Below are 21,530 nucleotides of genomic sequence, written 5' to 3' on the forward strand. Positions count from 1 at the left end.
CTAACTATTGCCCATTTATTCTGGAATAATTTTTTAGGAGGGACAATTTTACATATTTCTGCCAAATCCTTCTATGTGTTTCGATTCTTTCGAAAAAGAGAGGTTTGATGCTTCTGAATTCATTGTATTAATTCCACTTCCTACTCGCAGTGTGCTCTTAATGATCCCGGCTCATGATTTAATTGCCATGTATTTAGCTATTGAGCTTCAAAGTTTATGTTTTTATGTGATCGCAGCATCAAAAAGAAAGTCTGAATTTTCCACGGAAGCCAGCTCAAAATATTTGATCTTAGGTGCATTTCCCTCTGGAATATTATTGTTCGGGTGCGACCGGACTACTACCAATCAATTTTTTTAAACTTCTTTATAGACTTGTACGTAGTTGTAATTCTAGGGCAATCGATCTACTTTCCCGATAGCCCTAAGGCTGTGTCTCGATCTCCTACGCGCGAAAGATAAGATACGGGGGACGGGGTCCTATGGTATGGGTCTTCGACCCTTGGTCTAATTCCACGACGGAGAGTCGGCGTGGCGTAAAGTGAAGATTGGGGGGAATAGAGCTCAATCCCCGTCTGGGGTATTCTGAAGGTGTAACCTAGGCAACGAAAAAGGGGACTCAATGAACTCATAAGGCTCACAGAGGACTCAATGAAGAGTGCTCTAAAAGAAACCTCCTCGCATCTAAGTTTTATAAAACTAGTGGGTGTCAAAATCCCAAATTGACAGATCTCTATCATCATGTACATGAAACATAAAAAACTTTAAAAAAAAACTACAACCCGAAAAAACAACCACCTGTCAATTGAACCATAGGCAGACCTCTTGAGCTACCCACAGCAAGTCCGGTGGCATTGTAGCCCACACTCGCCCATCCCTATGCTTAAACAACCCCCAAAAGACCCCTATGAAAGCTGAAATCAACAGCTTGAGTCTTCTTGGCAGGTGCCTCTTGGCAGCCAAACTAGCTCTATTTAAATTGTAGGTCGCATGAGCCACCATAATGAGCATTTAGACTTGACCAAACCGCGACAGCATACGGACATTAGAAGCTCTGAAATAAAGCAGACTCAACTGGACAGTACCTGCACATGACATACGGCTTAGAGCAGTGCAGTTGCCTTCTTTCTTTGTTCACCTACATTTTCTTGTTCTTTATTGAATTGGATTTGACTGAGGACAAGACGCGCTGCTAGTGCTAGTTTCAGTAAGCCTGTCTCTTCTAGAGGAAAGCAAAGCTGGTAAGAAGAGCTCCTATTTTCATACTCTAAGCTTGGATAATCCGCATCAAGAAGATTCGAACCCCTGCTAGCACTGCGTAAGACAACCAGTCAATCCGGAGTTTAGTAGAACGCGCTGTCTCTTTTGGCTTTCAATTCACCCTCTGCCTAGCCTCAGCCTAGAAAAGGATAAGGAAGCTCAGCCCTTTTCGGAAAGGCAAGAAAGTGAAAGCACTTCGGTCTTTCAAGAAAAGAAGGCATTCTAGTTTTTGGTGTCTTTGAGAGGCTTTATTCTTTGAAGTGCCTAAAGTCAATAAAAGTGAAAGAAGTTTGAGGGTCGAGCAAAGTCGTCTTCAACGCTCTCGAAATGACATAGATAGAGACGGAATGGAATCCACCACATAGTAACGAGGCCGATACTGTAGTAGTCGCTCCCTGCTATGATCCCTCCTGCCGAGAAGGGTGGAAGGACAGGGGAGCACGCCGACGTCAAGATCAATAGGAAGAAAAGGGAGTCTTTTTTTTCCTATTCCTATTTATTAGAAGGAAATCTATGATTTCATAATATAGGGGGGGAGTCTTTTTCTGTCTTGAGGGTTTTATTTTAAATCCAAATCGAAATGCCTCAACTTGATAAATTGACTTATTTCTCACAATTCTTCTGGTTATGCCTTTTCCTCTTTAGTTTTTATATTCTCTTATTAAATAATAATAATGGAATACTTGGAATTAGCAGAATTCTCAAACTACGGAACCAACTGCTTTCGCACCGGGGGAACAAGATCCGTTTCAAGGACCCTAAGAATTTGGAAGATATCTCGAGAAAAGGTTTTAGCACCGGTCTCTCATATATGTACTCCAGTTTATCCGAAGTATCCCAATGGTGTAAGACCGTCGACTATTTGGGAAAAAGGAGGAAAATCACTCTGATCTCAGATTTCGGAGAAATAAGTGGCTCACGAGGAATGGAGAGACAGATTCTCTATTTGATCTCGAAGTCCTCATATAACACTTCTTCCAGTCGGATCACTTGTTGGAAAAAAATAATGCTCACACATGTTCCACACGGGCAAGGAAGCATAATCTAATGAAAGCCGTCTGAGATTCTTTCTATAGGAACCCTGAAGAGAAAGGACCCTCAAACAAAAGGTTCCTGAATAAAGAAGGATGTAAGGAAGCTGAAGCGGAAATGCAATTCTCGGGTGAGGGAAGTGGAAGGTTGACGTGAGGTGGACGGCCCTCCTGGTCTTCACCTAATTGTGGAAGAGGGTCTCTCGCGCCTTTCTTCAGCTTGCTTCTTCCTGTTCGTCCATTCGGGACGGGGCAGGCAGCCCACATACATGAAGAGAAAAAGAGGGGGGTTCCTTGTCTGTCGGTCGAAGAAGGCAACAAACAAGTGGAAGCAACCGATGCTTTGGACTCCTTGATGCCAGTCTGTGCTTGCTGTCATGCTGGCAAAAGCGGGGGTTTCGGCCGGTTTTACCTACTATTGGATTTGAACCAATGACTCTCGCCGTATGAAAGCGATACTCTAACCGCTGAGTCAAGTAGGTCAAGCTGAGTCAAGTCAGAGAAAATAGAAAAAAAGAGAAAGCCAACCAAAGCGCAACCAGAGTTCTCCGCGGGGTGGAGCGCTAAGAAAGAGAAAGCGTTATCGCTATACGAAATGAAGCAGCGGCTAGCACGCTAAGATAAACCACTTGGTTTAGGCCCCTGCTTAGTGGCGTGTGATTTCAACACTATTCAAGAGGTATATGACAAAAATGGTGGGAGAGACCTCTATGTTCCTCAGCTTAAATCATTCTATGATTGTTTACAATTCTTTCATCTATTTGACATGAGGGCTAGAGGGTGGTCTTGGAGCAAGAAAAGTGTTGAGTCCAGGCGCATTATGGTACGACTGAGACTGAGTTGGGCAGGAGCAAGCGGGTTGGATTGGCCTGACTCTTCAAGACCAAAGATACTCGGCTTCCTCTTCATCAAGTCACGAAATTCGACCCTTAGTTAGCTGCACCAAAACTAGAGCAGGCCCAAGACAAGCAAGAACAGTCAGTCAGCACCGATCAGGCAGGAAGCAGACAGTAAGCTAAGAATACTGGAAGAAGGTGGTCGCTCAGCCAAAGCCCTAGTTCAACCAGAACAGTGGGGAAAGCGGTAGAGGCTGCTCCGTAGCTTTGGTCGTCGCACTCTAATCCGCTTTAGAAGAAGCAGCTATTCTATTGGACTGCTTGGCTATAAAGCCTATAAGTAAGAACTCTGGGGAAGGAATCCGCAGATGAAGCAGAAGCAGGCAAAAGGCGAGCGCACAGCGAGGAATTTTCCATACTAGATCGACTCAACATTACCGAATCTACTCTGAGACTCTCTTCTCTTCATGGTTGGCTGTCAAAAAAGAGTCTCTTTAGTCCCCAACTCTATGGATTTTACTTTTTGGCTCAACACCCTGCTCTCGACGTTTGCTCGGGACGGGAGGCTATGAAATAGTTGAAAGCAGATGCAACATTAAAGAAAGTAAATCCAGTAGCCTTAAGTCGTACCGAACACTATGTCCTAATAGTAAGGGATTTCTTTCAACCCGGAGAAAACGTTGCCCGAAGGAAGGGACTAAACCCATCTGTTCAAGTAGTAGCCAAGTAGTACCGAAGGAGTATCTCCGAGTTAAGGAGTACCGAAGGGAAGGCAGAAAAACCAAGTGAAAGAAAGAGATCGCAATGGTCTAAGATATAGTCAGTGAACAATAACTCAGATCTGATGTCGGATCGAAACATAAATGCAAAAAGACAACACAAACGTAAAAGATCGAACTCTAATTTAGTTACTGAGTGAGATGTTTTGCTACCTACAAAAGGTTGGTTCTGTTGATATCCTTGAGGAGCATGTGTCATTATCTGCACCGGCAAATGATGACAGTGATGAGGTAGAAGATGTGTATGGTGAGTCGATACTAAAGCAATCCCGGAATTTTTCATTGGATGGCAGTAAAGAGTCTCCTTCGTTACCTACGTGGTACGATGAATCTCGCCTTATGCTACCAAGGTGGTAGTTTTCATTTAGTTGGATACAGCGATGCCGAGGGATCTGCTGATAAAGATGGACGAAAAAAGGCAAGGGTATATGTTTATCCTTGAAGGAGGCTCAATATCTTGGTGCAGTAAGAAAGAAGATTGTTTCTCTTTGTCTACCATGAAATCAGAATATATAGCATGCACGGCTGCAGTTCAAGAAGCAATATGGCTGAGAAATTATCTTCTCTGTCTTGATGTGACTAAGCATGCATATGAGACAACCGTGATCTACTGTGATAACACGGCTGCCATTCTTTTCTTCTCGACAAATATCATACCATGGGCTGTACAAAGAACTGACCATGATCTCTTGCTAGGGGAAGGTATGTATCGGGACAAGATGGTTGGTGAGGTGGGCGCAAACACTTTTCATTCCAATCCCTATCGTTGTGGTTGGACCAGACTACATGCCAAGACCCTTTATTCCAACATTTTCTCGCTGACAGCTCCTTCGACTTATTTTTCTATTCAATTGTTGCTTTCACAATCAATCACTAACCGCATTCTTGCAATTCATGTGCGGTTGGCATCTATTTTAGCTTTTTAAAGAGTTGACTCGTCGGGCATGCTTGGCCTTCTTGTCGCCTTCCTTTGTTCCTCTTCCTTCTGCGCAGATACTTTTGATCCACTCCTTTCCTATACCGCGCCCTCTGCCTATTACGGTCGATACCCAGAAAGTAGTTTCCTTGGGAGAAGAGGCAGTTCACAAACCAGTACTAAATAAGGAAAAATGTGCTAATCTCAAAGTGACAATTCAAGCAGTTTACCTCGGCTGTTATGGCATATCCCCTCAGGATATCACATATATCACTGTTCGAAATATCAGAGTTGTGCACGCAGAGATCCTCGCGTTTAGTAGGCTTTATCTTGCCTAACAACCAACTGCCAAACAGTTGTTTCATGAAAAACGGAACATTATCATGGCAAAGCAACGTGAATTCAGAATAACCATCGTCGCATTAATCAGAATCTTCAAAAGCAAGCTCAAAGTGATGCCCTGGCACAACGAGCTGAACTTGGTCAAAAGGACTAGATCCATAACATAAAAAGGCATCGCTTCTCCGTCAGGTCAAATATCACGAACAGCACCTGCAAACATCAATCAAGAATTCATCTACACTAATCAACAATTCATCTATATGTTCGTTGATACTCTAACAGTATTGATACCATGAAGCTCACTGTCGAAACCAAGATCGAATGTTGTTGGCTGACTAGCAACGGGGTTATCCAACTTCACTGCCTCATCTATTTCTGCGTATGAAATGCATATTGCAGAAAATCCAATATTCACCAGTGATTAATAAAATAACAATAATAATGATGCTGACCTGCAAATATCGAATCCAACTCATTTACAATTGAGTCTTTGATGGGCTTTGAATTTGGATATATCCAGCGGGCCTTCTTGCATGGACTTGGGCTTGCATACTGGCTTCGCTGACGATGGGATTCCCTACCCGAATGAGTCTGGCTAGGCTATTAGGCACCTTTGGTCTAGGCTCTACGGGGCTAATAGGTTAGCCAGGGGTTCGCTGGTATGTCGTTGCTTAACCTACCTTGTACATTGTAGTGGAGCGTAAAGGATGACATGTGCAAAGCGACGAAGGTCTGGTCCACCTAACCTAAATGGACAAGTCTTGCGGGCAAGTCGGTTGTCGCGCAGGGATCCAGGATAAGAGGGATCTTGGAGTCATTTGTAGACTGGACGTGTTGTTCAGTTGAGTAGACTGTGCATATGGGAGTGGATCCTAGATGATATGCTCAGTTGAGAGGGCCTTATACTTGGATGCTATCTGAGTGTGGGGATTTGTAGTCTGGAAACCTGGTCGATAGACAAGGGTGCTTGTTGAAGGCAAGGGAACTCTAAGATGAGATAGGATACCTATATATGACAGTGGTTTAAGTGATGGGTGATAGACCATGCACTTGCCTTGGATAGTGAGGAGGCATTTCGTCATACAATGTATGGGAGACATTGTTGATCGTGTTCTCGAGGACTATGAAGACCAAGGAGTCATGAGTAGTGATCCTGTACTGGTTTAGTAGGGAAGCCTTGTGTTAAGGCATCGTTAAGAAAGGGGATTAGATTATTTATATAGTAGTGTAGTAAATTATAACATAAAAATTCAATATAAAAGGCCATCATCCAGCAAACCATGTTCATCGGACGATAACTCCATATACAACGTGATCCACTTAATTTATGCTCCCATTCTTCTGACACTTTTTTACAGTCCTAACATAACTGCAACGTTCTTTGCTATGTGAATATATTTAGTACCTGGTATATTGAAATCAACGAAGCGGCGATTTTTTTTATTGGTTGCGCCCGATGATCTTTTATTTTGTGTTTTTATTTGGAATGCGCGGCATCAGGCTGATCCTGGAAGGTGCAACAGTCAGTACCGATGGAATGATGGACCGGTTGATGAAATGGTGCACTTTATGGAGATCAAGTAAAGTCCCAGATAGGTCATCTGTCCTCAAGATCAAGGTGCAGTCTTATCGGACCAGTACATCAAGGTGATGAACTGGTGCTGGATCTCTAGGTTGTCCAAAAATGAAGCTACTTCATGTCTGTAGCACTTTCAGAACGTGTAGAACTTTCAGAGGACAATTTTCCAATAGAACCGTTTAAACATGGGCGATGAAGCATTCCAGATTTTTGTCTGCACGCTTTATTATTTCCATGCCCCTAAAACGTCATGCAATTTTTTTTATAAACTTTTGCAGTAGTACTTAATTCATTTGTTGATGCCAGATAATGTACGCCAGAAACCAATTGGCTTATGCAACTACAACAAAAATAGCTGAAGCATTCTAATAGTATTGCATGTCTCAAACATAAAATAGTTCACTATGGCGAGGAACCACAGCTCAGATTGAAACTGAACATTGCTATAGTATGACATACCCTGGTGGTAACCTAACAAAATTATAGAATAGTGAAGTTGTGACCCTTCTTCCGACCATTGTGTTGATTGTTTGGAAAGATACATTTCTCATAACATTATACTATAGATAAAATTGTTTACTATTTAATCTCGAGATGCCACTGTCATTCAGTTTGTTAATCAACAACATGATTCATTTTTTTTATGCAAATCAACACTTAAGGAAAATTCCATATCATAATAATCATATCACACCCAATGTGTGACTACTAAACCAAAACACTGGATACAAGTCTAGCTGACTCAACAGGTGCCAGGCTTTTTCCAAATTAACGAAAGCTTCAAATATAATATAACCAAATAATAGAATTTGCACAGTTGTTGAGCAATTTATTATTCTAGCTGGGATTTTCTTCAAATAAAATATAACCAAAAAATTGATGCCACATCATAAATAGTGAACCGTGGTTCGGACCGAGGTATAAAACTTGAGTTTCTTTTTGTGAGTCGAGGGACAAATGGCATATAGTTTTGTAGTTGGATCACTAAGTGGACCAACATATATAGTTCCATTTTCGTGTTTTTACATGTGTTTTTAGGAGAGGTGCCGTGAGGACCCAGCTTTCATAATAAGCCACTTCTTTCTTATGTGTTTGAATTCTCTTAAAATAAGATTGATAGAACCGCAACTCTGGAAGGTGAGCTCCCATCCGCATCGCTCCCACCTTTGGTACCGACCAATGATGGACAGTGGGAGGTAGGTCGTGCCATGGGAGGAGCCACTAAATCTTGTGCCGATTTGGCCAGATCTGGCACCCCGGCAATTGGATCTGGCCTCTCTAGCGACTCTCGGTGATGGCAGTAGTGAGGCCACATGAGGCGTAGAGGAGGTAGTGTGGTGCGAATCCGGATAGGCCATGCCCATGGCGGCGGTGTGTGTGCAGTGCAGTGGATGCCCACAGGTGGGCGGCCCGGATTGCGAAACAACCACCACCACCTCTGCCTCGCTACTGCCCGAGCAGCCATCGGAAAATCCAGATGGTGAGGTAGAGGAGGAGGTGATAGTGCTGGGGTACCGACCAATGATGGACAGTGGGAGGTAGGTCGTGCCATGGGAGGAGCCACTAAATCTTGTGCCGATTTGGCCAGATCTGGCACCCCGGCAATTGGATCTGGCCTCTCTAGCGACTCTCGGTGATGGCAGTAGTGAGGCCACATGAGGCGTAGAGGAGGTAGTGTGGTGTGAATCCGGATAGGCCATGCCCATGGCGGCGGTGTGTGTGCAGTGCAGTGGATGCCCACAGGTGGTGGCGCAGCCGGTGGCAATTGTAGGGACTCGACTCATGAGGCAGCTGGGTTGATGACGTGAGGGGATGAATGGCGGAGCGTCGAGGTGCTGCAGAGGGAATAGACCTTGGAGGCGGTGCATTGCCATGGAGCGAGCAGCGCGGAGCGTGACCATGAAGGCTTGGCGGCGCGCCATCGTGGAGACAATGCAGCGTGCAACCGGTTTGGTGTGGTGGGGAGCTGCTACGCCCTTCCTCGGGTGGCAACACAATGGAGGATGCTCGAGGGTGGCCGGAGATGATGACCCCTGAGGCAGGTAGAGGTTGGCTGGCGAGGGGCATCGGAGCAGCGGTGTCTGTTGACGACAGTTAAATACCAAATTTACACAGTTAATGCATGTATAAATCTAAAAATATAAAACATACAACATAGTGGTAGCTTTCATTCTAACAAATTCAAAAAGTGTTGGTGTATATTTGGATACCGATGACAAACTACCAAAGTTGAGATGAAACATACATAAAGGAGGGGAAGAATCACATCATAACCAAGCCCATGGAGTCTTCGGCCCATAAACCCAACGAAATACTTGCAACTGGGCCCAACCACCATGCCAATGGAATAAAGACCCACATGCCATGGCCCAAGAGGAAGGAGTAGGCTCAGCCCAGCCCAACCATAACCGACTTTGGCAGTTACTACTGACCTTCCTATGGTGGTTGTGGCCAGTTTCCACGCTCCAACCACCTTCATGAAGCTATAAAAGGCCCTCTCCTCCGCCATTTCAATACACACCAAGATACGAGCTGAATTATAATAGGGTCTTTGTATTCTTTTATGTATACTTAGAATAAGGGAGAGAGTGAGGAAGAAAGAGTTGTAGGAGTTCCGGAGTTGTCGGTATCTTTCTCTATTTCTTTCGTACCTGAATGATAACTTTGCTCTAGAGAATACTTTACTTTAATTAAGTAATTGAGATTTATTTTGTATGGTATACTTCTTAGTTAGTTTCTATTTTGGGTGAAGTGCTACAACGGTCTATCCATACGCTTGCGGATTTTATCTGTGAACATAAGAAATACCAAAAGTGTTGACGTGCTGACAGTGGATGGCTGCTGGTGGAACAATGGAGCAGCTTACCAGGTGGGAGGCAGGCGAAAGCCTAGCCTGGTCGACGCATTGGGCATACTTTTCTCTCCTAGGGGCATTTGCCGAGGTGTCCCTCTCCTTTCCTGCTATGGCCATTGGGTGAAAACCTTGTCCTGGATCTCCTTGAGACCTCGATGAACGGAGGCGGTGTTCTTCATCGTATTTCTCCCTGGGGACGTCATCTGGAGGGGCCCTTTATCGCGAAAAACCACTCTTAGATCATCTAGATAGGTGAAGTCCTTAGATAGCAGCGGATGGTGGGTCTATGCTAGGGAGATAGATTTTTCTCTCAATGTCTCCCTCCACGACCTTCCACTCCGGTGATGTCTTTGGGTATGTACCCAGTTGTTTAGAGTCGGTGTTGAGGGTACAACTGTAGCTACTTGTTTGGTCTAGCGGTGGCTAGCCTTGCTCAGCAGCCGTCGGTTCGGTGCTGATCTTTCCTCGGATGTGTGGGTAGGCGATGTCAGTGCGTGGTTTTGTTTTCTCTTTCCTGACTATAAAGCCTTAATGGGTGTTGCCTCGTCTAATGACAGGAATGCCCTATGACGCCACTCTCCTCATCGAAGGTGTCATTATGCTGTGTTGCCCCTCCCCCTACATCAAACTCTAGGTGGAAACTCTAGGGCGACAGCAGTTCATGTCTTATCTTCCATGGGGGCGCAGATATGGAGAATCTTTCCTCACGCAGCAGTGGTCATTTACATACTTTTGCATTGGCTCAAGGCCTTCAGCTTTCCCACTAAAGCTATTCAAGCTTAGGTTGTTTTAGGAGACGTTCTCCTTATTAGTACCAGTTTCTTACTTGAAGCAGGTGGTTCCGTTGGACTCTTGTAGGTGCCTAGGTGGAGTTGGAGTTGCTTTGTTGTTAGGGTGCAATGATGCTAGGCAATAATGGCATGTTGCTAGCCGTGTGCATGAATTGGCATCTCTGTGGCTTTGGTTATTGTTCGTCGTGGGAAGTTGAAGTTACTTGATCCTTTGCGATGGGCTTGACAATGATGCCCTTTTGTTGTGAAGCCAGAGCTGCTATGTTGCTGTTGGTGGCAAGCCCTTATCAACGATCATACTTTTTTGAGATGTTGGAGGTATTGTGTTGCTTAGGTGGGGAACTCGGCAACGTTGCCCCGCGTGTGGACTCTGTCATTGTTATTTGTTTGGTGGGCTGGTGTGGGGTGTTGGTTCATGTGCTTTGCAAATGCGTTGCTCTACTCGGCCGCAAGTTTGGCGAGGCTCTCCTCGTTGAGTTGTTAATTTTCTTTCCATGTGACCTGCATGCATGGGTTTATTATACTACTATTTATATACAAATATAATTGGCAATTCTCCTACCCATTCAGTTTACAGTGCTACACATTGATTGCATCTTATGAGCATTCACTAATGCATGGGTGCATCCTTTTCTTCATACGGTAAGCATTATTTATGTCACTTTATAAGTTATTCACTTCCGCTCCTCTGGACATTTAACTTGTCCCATATTTTTCTTCCAATCTATATATAGTTCATATTTGTATGATAAAACACAAGTTTCCTGTAGGGATTACAATGGTATCCACATCTTCCACTAGATATGTAGTAAGTTGTTATCCTCATGAATCTCCCGAATTTGCTTGCATTACTCTTCCCTGTTGGAATGGGTGGTAACAGGATAAGAAATTTTATCCTTGTTCTTTAGTGGGCTAGCAAAAGCAAAATACCCAGCAAATCTCTATATCATATCCCTTTCTTATGGTAAGGGATGTTCCATGCAATCAGAATCAATTGTAAACAATCAAGAGAAACGATCAAGCAAGATGTATCAAGTAGGACAAACTATATGAAAATGTGGTAGTATCTAGCAACTGAAATGTAATATGAACCATGATGAAATAATTACGAGGATTCATATATAAACCCAATGTTAATTCCATAGCTATGATTACTTCACAATAAAATAAAGCCACAAATTTTACTTCAAATTAATTTTGCCGCACAGAGCTCCATTTTAGCTATATAGCTACTTGCAATGTTAAGTTGTATTAAAAAACATATGAGTGCCATGTTTCAATTTGATGTTTTACATTTGTTTTTTCACATCATGTAAGTACATAAACATATAAGATATCATAATTTCCTTCTATTTTTACAAGGTATTGCCTGTTAGAAGTAGAGGGTTTTAATATTACACCTCCAATAGAAGCATGATTTAATAGATCATGCTATGTGCTACACCTTTTATTGAGTTATTACAACTTACAAAGAGGTAACACCTCCATAATGCTGACGTCCTGGTAGCTCACCACAAGTTCAGTCGATGGATACGTTGTATATATATAGAATAAGTTTATGTTCTCAAACCACCTAAAATTCTTAGGTGGTGCTAAACCACCCTGATGCTACTATGGACCGGAGGCCCCATTCTTTAGCTAAAAATCAGGCGTCGCACCAGCATTCGTAGGTGCAGGTGCGCGGGTGCACACATCAGACACAACTAAAAACAAATCTACATGCATACATGCATCTATTATAAAAACAAAGCATAGTTTGTTAGGTTGGTTCAAGTCCTCTTTAGCAATTTTAAGCTATTTTTCTCTTAAATTACTTATCTAATTTACAATTCGATTGCACCATTAAATGGTTGTAGTTAAATCTTTAGTACGAGACACACATGGTTATATTACAATGAAAGAAAAAATTTAGCTTTTGAATGGATGTTTTTAAATGTTGCACCTAGTTTTATTTAAATGTTTCAAGTATTTATAGCATGTTTCACTAATTATTTTGTGAATGTTGCATGTTTCAGCTAGTGTTTTATAATATTTTTAAAGTTGCAACTTAATATTTGATATATGATATAAAATATTTCAGCAATATCAAGTATTTGCAAATATATTGTATCTTTCATATTAAACTTGAATAAATCTTTACTTGAAAGTGTTTAAATCTGAGTTAAAAGTTTTCAAGTTTTGACTTGAAAGTTCAAACTTCGAGTTGAAAGTTTGAAAATTTAAGTTCTAGTATCAAATATTGAGTTAAAAGTTTTACAAATTTGAGTTGAAAGTTTTTAAATTTTGAGTTGAAAGTTTTCAAATTTAGACTTGAAAGTTCGTATTTCGATTTGAAAGTTTTGATTCGACTTGAAAAGTTCAAATTTTGAGTTGAAAGTTTTAAATTTGGGGTATGAATTTTAATTTTTAATAGAGAGTTTCATATTTAATTTGAATGTTTCAAATATTACGTATGGATTTTTCAAAATTTTAGTAAAATATAAAACAACCTTCGAAAAAAAGCTTGTCATAATTATCGTCATTATCTAATAACTACGTTAGTTACACTAATCATGATTTTTTCGATACAGCGACGGCAACGTACACGTGTCTGCTCCTGCACGGCACTGGGGATGGCGTGGGCCTGTGCATGTGCCAGCTACGTATGCGCATACAAGAAATTTCAATATTACCCAATGTAGCATGCCTTTACAAGCTGACTTAAGTCGCCAAGCGATCGCTTGGTAAACAAAAATACTAACATATAACTTCCTAGCTTATGACCCTTGGGGGACATGGATTTATAAGAAACTCATGTTCCTCACTGTTTATTATCTCTCATCAGTCTCATGTGATGCTGATATGCTATGTGATCAATATTGATGAGGCATGTGTGTTGCTAGCAATATTTTTCTCGAATACGCAGGAGAGCTGCATTTAAGAATAAGGCCAAAATAGCTGGTACAATGACCACGGCATGACTGTACCAAATACAACCAACTTGATGCTGCCAGACCCTAAAAACCAAAAAAACACATGACCAAACACAACCTTAACCACCTATCAATCACCACCACCACCACATCCGCCACCACCACATCCACCGCCGCATGAGCTTCCACCGGAGTCACCCCCACCCCATCCATCACCAGCTGAGCTTGAACCAAAGTAGCCACCACCCCCTCCAACATCTGCTGATTCAATGTTAGTAACTGATACTTAGCAAAACCATGTAATCCCCTTAATGCACATGTTATATATACACAAGATAGGTTTGTCGAAATATAGCATATAAGTAGTAAAGTTATTTCGTACGAAGACAGTACAAGGCAACTATCAGTTTCATCAACAAAAAAGATGACAAATTAACCCAGTTAGAGAAATTAAGGATGTACACGAAGTTGGTTCCATCTGCCAACACCAATGTTTAAGCATCTCTAAGTACCAACAGAGTCTATGTTTTTGACACTTATGTTTACTTCTTAACTGCCGAACAAATCCAGATGCCTCTAATAGCCGACCCCATATATATTTTTTTAAGTGATTAATTAGAAATCTGTGATACAAACTTCACATTTCATCTCCCAGGATGGGGAAGGATTGCTGTGTGCTATTTACACAGGGAGGGGAAAAAGTCTTTTAAGGAGTATAACCATCATTCCAACTAGGTGATTCTCCACACTTTGCTGCGGAAATTACTAAGTAACTTTTGTAAAAAGGAAAACAATAATGAAATTTCAGGTTTTATCAGTACTAATCATGAAGGAAACAAATGATATGCGCGCTTTGATGCGGAATATATTCATAACTATATGTTAAGTATTATAAAAATAATAAAGATATATGTTAAAATATTATGAAAATGATTGTTCAGTAAGGGGTGATGAGGTTTTTACAATTGAAAGAAATGCATGAGAACTTGGGTCGAAAACTTCAATTGTAAAAACCTCATAATTCCACAAAAGAACACTGCAACAAAACTCCTATTTTGGGCACTTCCTCCTTTTATGTGATTAATTAATGCTTCACTTTCAGATAGACAACACGAAGAGATTATCTCAATAAAAAAATAGCATTTTAAATTTTACTATTTGGAATATAAAAAATATTAATATTGGGATATTACATCCCATCGCAACGAAAGTTTACTCCTAATAGCTAAGATACGATACTAACTGAAAATACATTACTGGCCTAATCTAGGGTACGCTTTTTTTTATTAATCCATCATAAAAGGTACTAACATCTTTTTGATGAACTTCACTGTTTATACATGTTTGGTATGTAATCATGCATATTTGGCCCTAGGATATGTATCAATTTTGCGGAATTGATGTACTAATATAATAAATTAACAAATAGCACATCTCAGTAGGATCATAAAATTATTCTATATAAGACAGAGAGGGCATATATAGGGTCAGGGGCGCAGCTATAGGGGGTGCCAGAGGGGGCCAACCTATCCGACCCCCTCCCTACTGTACTAACTAGCGTATTAGCATATTAATTAGTCCATTATCAATAAACATGATATAGAAAATTAATCAATAAGAAAGAGACAATGCAAATCAACTACTCGTCTTCATTGATTCGGTTTCATATGTCTCTCCGTCCTCCCATTGTGTCTCATTGTCGAGCATGGTGTCTCAAGTCTCAAACTGTCAAACATCCAATGATACAACTAAAGAGCTAAATTCAAGCTTTTTTATGGCAGAACGCATGATGTCTTGTTTTATCATCGGTATTGTTTACTCTGACTTATGACTTGTTCGCTCTACCCACACCCCCTAACCATAAATTCTGGCTTCGCCCCAAATAGGGTTAAGGAAGAAGCCATGCAGATTGTATGCAGATCCCTACCTCGTCGACGACAGTTGTGTGTTTCCAAATACGCCAGTGTACATCCGTCACATCGTCGCAGAGAGAGGTCGATCTGTTTCGTCGACAGTTGTGCGTTTCCAAATACCCTCTGCCGTCCTGCTAGGTTTTCGTCTTCTTCTTTGCCGCCGCCGCGGCGGCGGAGGATGGTCGCCGGCGGCCGGTCCACGCCGCGCGGCAGGAGGCGGCGGCCTCGCGGGCGAAGCGCAGGAGCTTGGACGTGATGGATGCCATAGCAGGAGATCGATTAGAATTTGTTTATAAAACCTAGCTTATTTAAACGAGAGGGGAGACGCTTAATTTATTAGACGATTGCGGCGACTCGATCGCGCGTTCGCCAACATTACACGTCGTTGGTTTTGTGTTTTGGTACTAATTTTGGCCATGGATTAATTCTTAACAGTCTCGGTCATTGGGAAAGTACTCCCGCTACTGTACACCGTGTTATACACGTATTTAATTTATCGGACTGTTTTTATGTGTAATCCTGCTTTTTTTAATTTGGTTCTCAGCCAAATTTTGAACTATTGCATATACCACGTGCCGTCGTGTAACTCGTAACCCTACTACTACGAATAGACACGTAGTGCCGAAAGTGCTAAAGCGGCATCTATAGATATTTTCTCACCTCCGCAGGATGAAAACATAAAAAAAACTGACACCAAATGTAGGTGCGGGCTTTAAAGAAAAACCGACGCGTACACTATAGATAACGATTTTTAATAAAAATATAACTTTTAATATATTATAGGTGTCAGTTAATTAAAATCAACACCTATAATATATTTTAGATGCTGGTTTTCTAAAAAAAAACGCAACACCTTTCAAAATCGAGCCAAGTCAGTAGATGGGTTTTCCTTTTTTTTAGCACAAAGGGGGGCGAGATGGAGCTTATCCACTCGCTTCGCCCCCTCTCGCCCGTCTTTTTTCTCTCCCCTGTTCCAACCCTTCCCTTCTGCTCCCCTCTCCGTGCGAGACGGCATCGGTGGCGTTGGCGGTAGACGAGACGGCATCGGCGGCCGTTCCCACGGTGAACCCGGCATCGGCCGCCATTCCCTCGGTGGATCCGGCAGGACGACGTTTGTTTTTGATGATTTTTGTTCATGATTATTGTGTTCACTACTACAGAAAGGGCTATTGGTGCCGGTAGGGAAACACCCTTAGGTGCCAGATTTCCTAACCGGCACCACAGAGGTGGGACTGATGACTCCGGGTGATTGGTGCTGATTTCAAAACCGACACCTTTGAGGCCTACGCGAGCAAAAAAAAAAAAGGCTTGATGCATCGGCTCGAATCGAGCGTATTCCCACATCAGCAGCTCCCCCATCCAAAAACACATTCAACAAATCCACATTAGCAACCCCCATCTAAGAACATATTCGTCAAACCCCGAGATTGAAAACTATCCAAGAACATGAAAAAAAATTATAAGAATTTGAGCCAATGTATCGAGCAAATCCCCTTCACCCCAAGCATATTGCATACAACAATTTAATTTATAGACATGCAAGAACATACATGAACAGGAAGAACAATATGAACAGCAAGAACACAACTCCCACCGGGTTGCCGCCGCACCTTGCACCGCACTACCGCCTCCCCTCCCAACCAGATCTGGCGGAGGGGAGACACTGCCGCCGCTACCCCCACTCCCGCCGAATCTAGCATAGGGGAGGGCGCTGCCGGGCCGTCGCGGACTCCTCCCGACCGGATCTGGCGGAGGGCACCGCCGCACCTCGCACTAGGCCGACACCTCCCCTCCCGGCGGGATATGGCGGAGGGCGCCTCCGCCACCACACCTCGCTCTGGACTGATGCCTCCCTTATCGGGCGGATCTGGCGGAGGGAAGGCGCCACCGCCGCGTCCACCACCGGGCCGCCGTTGACGCTGGGTACGCAAGAGAGCCATGGGAGGGTGCGCGAGAGATGAAGGAGGAGGAGAAGAGGAGGATGGAGAGAGAGAGAGGTGGGTGCGGTCGGGGCCAGATGGATAAGAACGGCTTGAAAATATCTCCCTCCCCCGTGCGGCTTGGCTCGGTTTTACAGTGCGTCGGTTTTCTAAAAACCCGGCACCTATAATATATTATAGGTATGTTTTTTTTAAAAAAAAATGGCACCTATTCCTTTTACCACAAAGAAGCTTGTTCTTGGGTGGGCCCCGCGCCAACTACTCCGATGGGACGGGTCCTAAAAGGTGCTGGATTTTTAATAAAAACCGGCATATTTCTTTGAGACCAATAATTGGTGCTCTATTTAAGGATAAAGGTGCCGATTCTTTGGATTTTGGATTTTGGCGCGTGGACGGACGCGTGGGTGGGCGCGTGGGTGGGAAAGGTGCTGTAGGTATCAGTTTTACCTACTCCGGCACCTATTCTATTTTAAGTTCTGTGGCAGTGGTTCATTATTTTAGTACCAGTATCTATCTAATCTCATAGTTGATGGGAGCAGTTCTACATTGAGCTGCTTCTTTTTTATTCTTGGGACCTCAAGAATAACAGCACAACTATGTTGCCAGAAATACAAAATAAAGAAGCCAAACACAGAAATGGCAAAATCTAACCCATTTAAGAATTACAATATAACTATGGTGTAAGAACTATAAAATGTAACATTTCGACATCCAGAACTTAGCTCGGTTTGGCAAAACAAAAAGATCATGGTGCAGTGCCAACAATAAATAGCTGAATGATTGTACACGAGAATGATTGTAAATTTGAGGTTTGGTATGCACCTTTCGTTTTTTGTTTGTTTGTAAAAACGAAGTGCAAAACGGCCAAGATTTTTAGCGCGATGCAAATGCCACGGCCAGACGCCACACGTTCATCATTGTGATGGTGGCGAGCAGGAACATTTGCCGGCGGACTTTGATGTGAGAACCGGACCGATAGGATCACAGATTAATTAACTCCCTCGTGGACGAAATTACCCTTTACAAATGAAGTTTAGGCTATTAACTAACTTTTTAATTTGGGTCTCTCATTTTCTTTAATATACGTGCAGTTTTTTCTTTTAAAAGCATGGAAACACATCTTTTATGTAATTGCATGTCAGCTGAAATTTAAACTCAATACCTCTGGCTCTAGTACCATAATGAGTTGCGTACACCAACAATTTCAGTCCAGATGTCTAAGCTGATGGGTATTCCAAGACATTAAATAGCTGCGTGCATGACACCTTCTCATTAGGAACGAGCTGCATCAGGGGATGGAGGGTGCCATATCTTGAATACACCACTGCAACTCCAGAGGTACGAAGGCCAGCCAACTTGATAGGATAGGAGGATCTCAGTTTGGCTTCCATATATGGCTCTGAGCTAGTGAATATCGGAATGATAGTAACACAGATGCGTCCCTGCTTCTTAGCGTAGTGATCTGCAGAATACCGGAGCCTTTCTTTTCTCTTCTTTTCAGAAGGCTACGCAACCTCGATATGTTGGTTCAGAGTTTTCAGTCCAGTTACGCTGCGATGACTGAAAAACATCCAAGAACGCGAAACTCAAGTGCTGCGGTCATGGTTTGCGAAGAAGAAAACTAACCATACTGAAGCAGATCTTGTTTCAACATAATACTGTACGTTTGCACCAAGGCAGTTATATATCATGCCCATATATATATAACCGAGCTCACAAAAATCACAGTTCCAAGTGTTTGATGTTGTAACAAAATCAAGCAGATCCAGATTAATTTGCAAGATGTAAAACAGTTTTCCATTGTTGAAAATTAAAAACAAAAACCAAGCATTGAGTACATGGTGATTGGAGACGCCATGACGGTTTCTGCCTACACTTGTTTGTGACGTCCTGCAGCCCGTACTCTTTTGATGTAGCCTGGTTGCTTGGGGGTCGGTACCTTCTTCTTGCCGTGTAGCATTTCAAGAACATCAGGCATTGTTGGCCTGTCTGACGGTTTGTTCTGGGTACAGAGCAGTCCAATCTCCATGCATCTTTTGATCTCCTTCAGTTGAGACTCGTCACACAGTGATGGATAGAATAGCTTGTGTATACCTCCAGATAGACGTACGTTCCATGCCTGGAGAGAGACAAAAAACCACATCGACATTACAAGTTTAGTTACAGAAATTGTCACCTGGTTTTCATTCATAAACCATCCTTTGTGCATTGATACTAGGAATTAATTAGGGCGTGAAAGAATATTAGTAAGCAAAATTTATACGAGCAACATGTATCTTTGCTGTTAACAAATTGCACCAGATATTTTCGTATTCCGAATTACTATCATCTGATGAAGTTTAGTTAGATTTTAAGTCGTAACAATTTACTGTATGAGAATATATTCGACAGTAAAAGAAAAATTCTGAAGAAATGCCTATTTACTTACCCACTCAATGGAAGCTTGATGACGAGCATCTCTTCCAGAATCGCTCATTCCACTAATGGTCTCAAGCAGTGTTACGCCAAAACCGTAGACATCATTCTTTACTGAGATAACACCTTCAACAATATATTCTGGTGGCATATAGCCCCTAAATATAACCCGATACAAATTTAAATACTCAGAAAATTCAGTAGAGAAAACAGAAAGAAAATAAATTCACATGGAATTATTGGAATGCCCTGTATCTTACAATGTTCCACGAACGCTTGCATTGACCTCATCATCTTTTAATACTTTAGCTAGTCCAAAATCACCAATTTTAGGGTTCATGTCTGAATCCAGGAGGATGTTGTCTGGTTTCAGGTCCAGATGGACTATAGTAGGTTTCCCAGAGTGTGTGTGAAGGTAAATAATTCCCTGAGTTATCCCTTGAATTATTCGGAACCGGGAGGAGCAATCAAGCTGCTCCCCTGCAATAACGATACAATTTGAACAGAAAATTAAAAACCATTAGAGGCAAGAATGTTATGAAGAGAGTTTGTTGAGAATTGACGTATAATCAGCATTTATAGGTGAAACTACGTGCCATAGATAAAGTTGCTTAAGTTTCCATTGGCCATATATTCTTCTACCAGCAACAGAAATTCATTGGACGTATCAAATCCCCTGTTTTCATGGCAATATCCCAGTAGCTTAACTATATTTTTGTGTTCAAGCATTGAGCAGAGATGAATCAAACGACGCATTTCAGGCATCTCGTCATATCGATTAGGACGTGCGTTTGCTTGTTTCCTGATGGCAACCTCGAGACCATCACGTAACACACCCTGAAAAACGTAAGCCAAAAGTTAAACAATAAAACCAGTGCACCTGAGCAAATGTTATCATTGAGATGATAATGTATATAGTCTATGTAAAATTACAAAAAGCATAAAATCAGTGATACAAAGTTCCTGAAATATTCTCAACATAAAGTCATAAAGTACCTTGCCATCTATAGAGAACTGGTCATTCAGATTATGGTAACATTTAAGTTCAGTCCCCAAGGCTGCAATTGTTGGATGAACGAGTGGTACAGCGAGAGGAACTAAAGCGTGAGTAATTGGGACAGATAGTTACCAGCTAGAGGCCAGCTCAATATAAGAATCAAAATACTCTGATTCAACAAGCTATGAGCTGGTATAGTGCATGCTCCAGCTGACAAAGGATTTCATTTTCAAGGAATGATAAAGCAGCAAATTGATGGCGTTGATAAGACGATTCTATACTATCATCAAATCAGCATTGTATTCTGCAGTGTTTCTAAAGATGTACTGTACAATGTTACATAGACTCCTGTGATGCTAAGCAAGTGGATCCATGGTGTAGCAATTGGGAGGATAGGGCTACTATATATCGGCTTTTGCCCTGATGCATTTCTTAGAAGTTGGGACTGTGCAATTGGCAATGATGTTTGTCTATGTCAAGATTCTTGAGATGACAAGAATAAGATCTTGTGATACTGATATTTTCAATTTGGTTACTATAATCGATGGGATTATAGGATTTTCTAGCTTGCCAAATTCTAGCAAGATAGGCCAACACTCCCTAGAAACGAACTGTGCAATCCCGGAGACCCAACACTTGAGATTCAATTGCTTCATTATCCTTTTGGAGAGGTGGAGGTGCGAGTGGCTTCAATACCCTACACTTGCCATAGCTTGTGATCCTGGGATTGTTATGTCCGAAATGGAGGGTGTGCTTGTGATGCAACAATCCTACCAACATTACAATGTTGTCATCTGCCTGTTAGGGTTGCCATTATCTGCAGGAATAAGTTCACTAAGCATCCCTTATCTTTACGTCGAGTCTAATTAACATCCTTATATACCACAATACTAGAAATCTTTATCCCCACACCATTCGTAGCAAAACTGTTTAAGTCAGGTCCATCAGTGGTATGGATGCCTGTTTCA

The 21,530-nt window shown here is 42.2% G+C and overlaps 2 protein-coding genes across 2 annotated transcripts; one reads left to right on the forward strand and one right to left on the reverse strand.

Moving 5' to 3' along the window:
* Positions 1 to 1,301: 1,301 nt before the first annotated feature.
* On the forward strand, positions 1,302 to 2,956 carry LOC127757064 (putative ATP synthase protein YMF19). Its single transcript, XM_052282486.1, has one exon. It carries the CDS (start codon positions 1,838 to 1,840, stop codon positions 2,303 to 2,305), a length of 468 nt encoding a protein of 155 aa, XP_052138446.1. The 5' UTR covers positions 1,302 to 1,837; the 3' UTR covers positions 2,306 to 2,956.
* A 15,321-nt stretch (positions 2,957 to 18,277) lies between these two features.
* On the reverse strand, positions 18,278 to 20,076 carry LOC127756440 (cysteine-rich receptor-like protein kinase 43). The gene is made up of 3 exons (XM_052281772.1): positions 19,826 to 20,076; positions 19,579 to 19,723; positions 18,278 to 19,269 (listed from the first exon to the last, which is right to left on the reverse strand). Exons 1-3 carry the CDS (start codon positions 19,903 to 19,905, stop codon positions 19,021 to 19,023), a joined length of 474 nt encoding a protein of 157 aa, XP_052137732.1. The 5' UTR covers positions 19,906 to 20,076; the 3' UTR covers positions 18,278 to 19,020.
* Between the last annotated feature and the right edge of the window lie 1,454 nt (positions 20,077 to 21,530).

This window comes from Oryza glaberrima, chromosome 12, assembly GCF_000147395.1.
Source record: "Oryza glaberrima chromosome 12, OglaRS2, whole genome shotgun sequence".
NCBI lineage: Eukaryota > Viridiplantae > Streptophyta > Magnoliopsida > Poales > Poaceae > Oryza > Oryza glaberrima.

Bases quoted from the DNA above. Each gene is read 5' to 3' on its own strand.
- LOC127757064 (XM_052282486.1), top strand. From the start codon at position 1,838: ATGCCTCAACTTGATAAATTGACTTATTTCTCACAATTCTTCTGGTTA.
- LOC127756440 (XM_052281772.1), bottom strand. From the start codon at position 19,905: ATGAACCCTAAAATTGGTGATTTTGGACTAGCTAAAGTATTAAAAGAT. The intron at 19,724-19,825 runs GTAAGATACAGG...GGTTATATTTAG, and splicing joins GCAAGCGTTCGTGGAACATT to GGGCTATATGCCACCAGAAT. The intron at 19,270-19,578 runs GTAAGTAAATAG...GTCTCTCTCCAG, and splicing joins ATCAAGCTTCCATTGAGTGG to GCATGGAACGTACGTCTATC.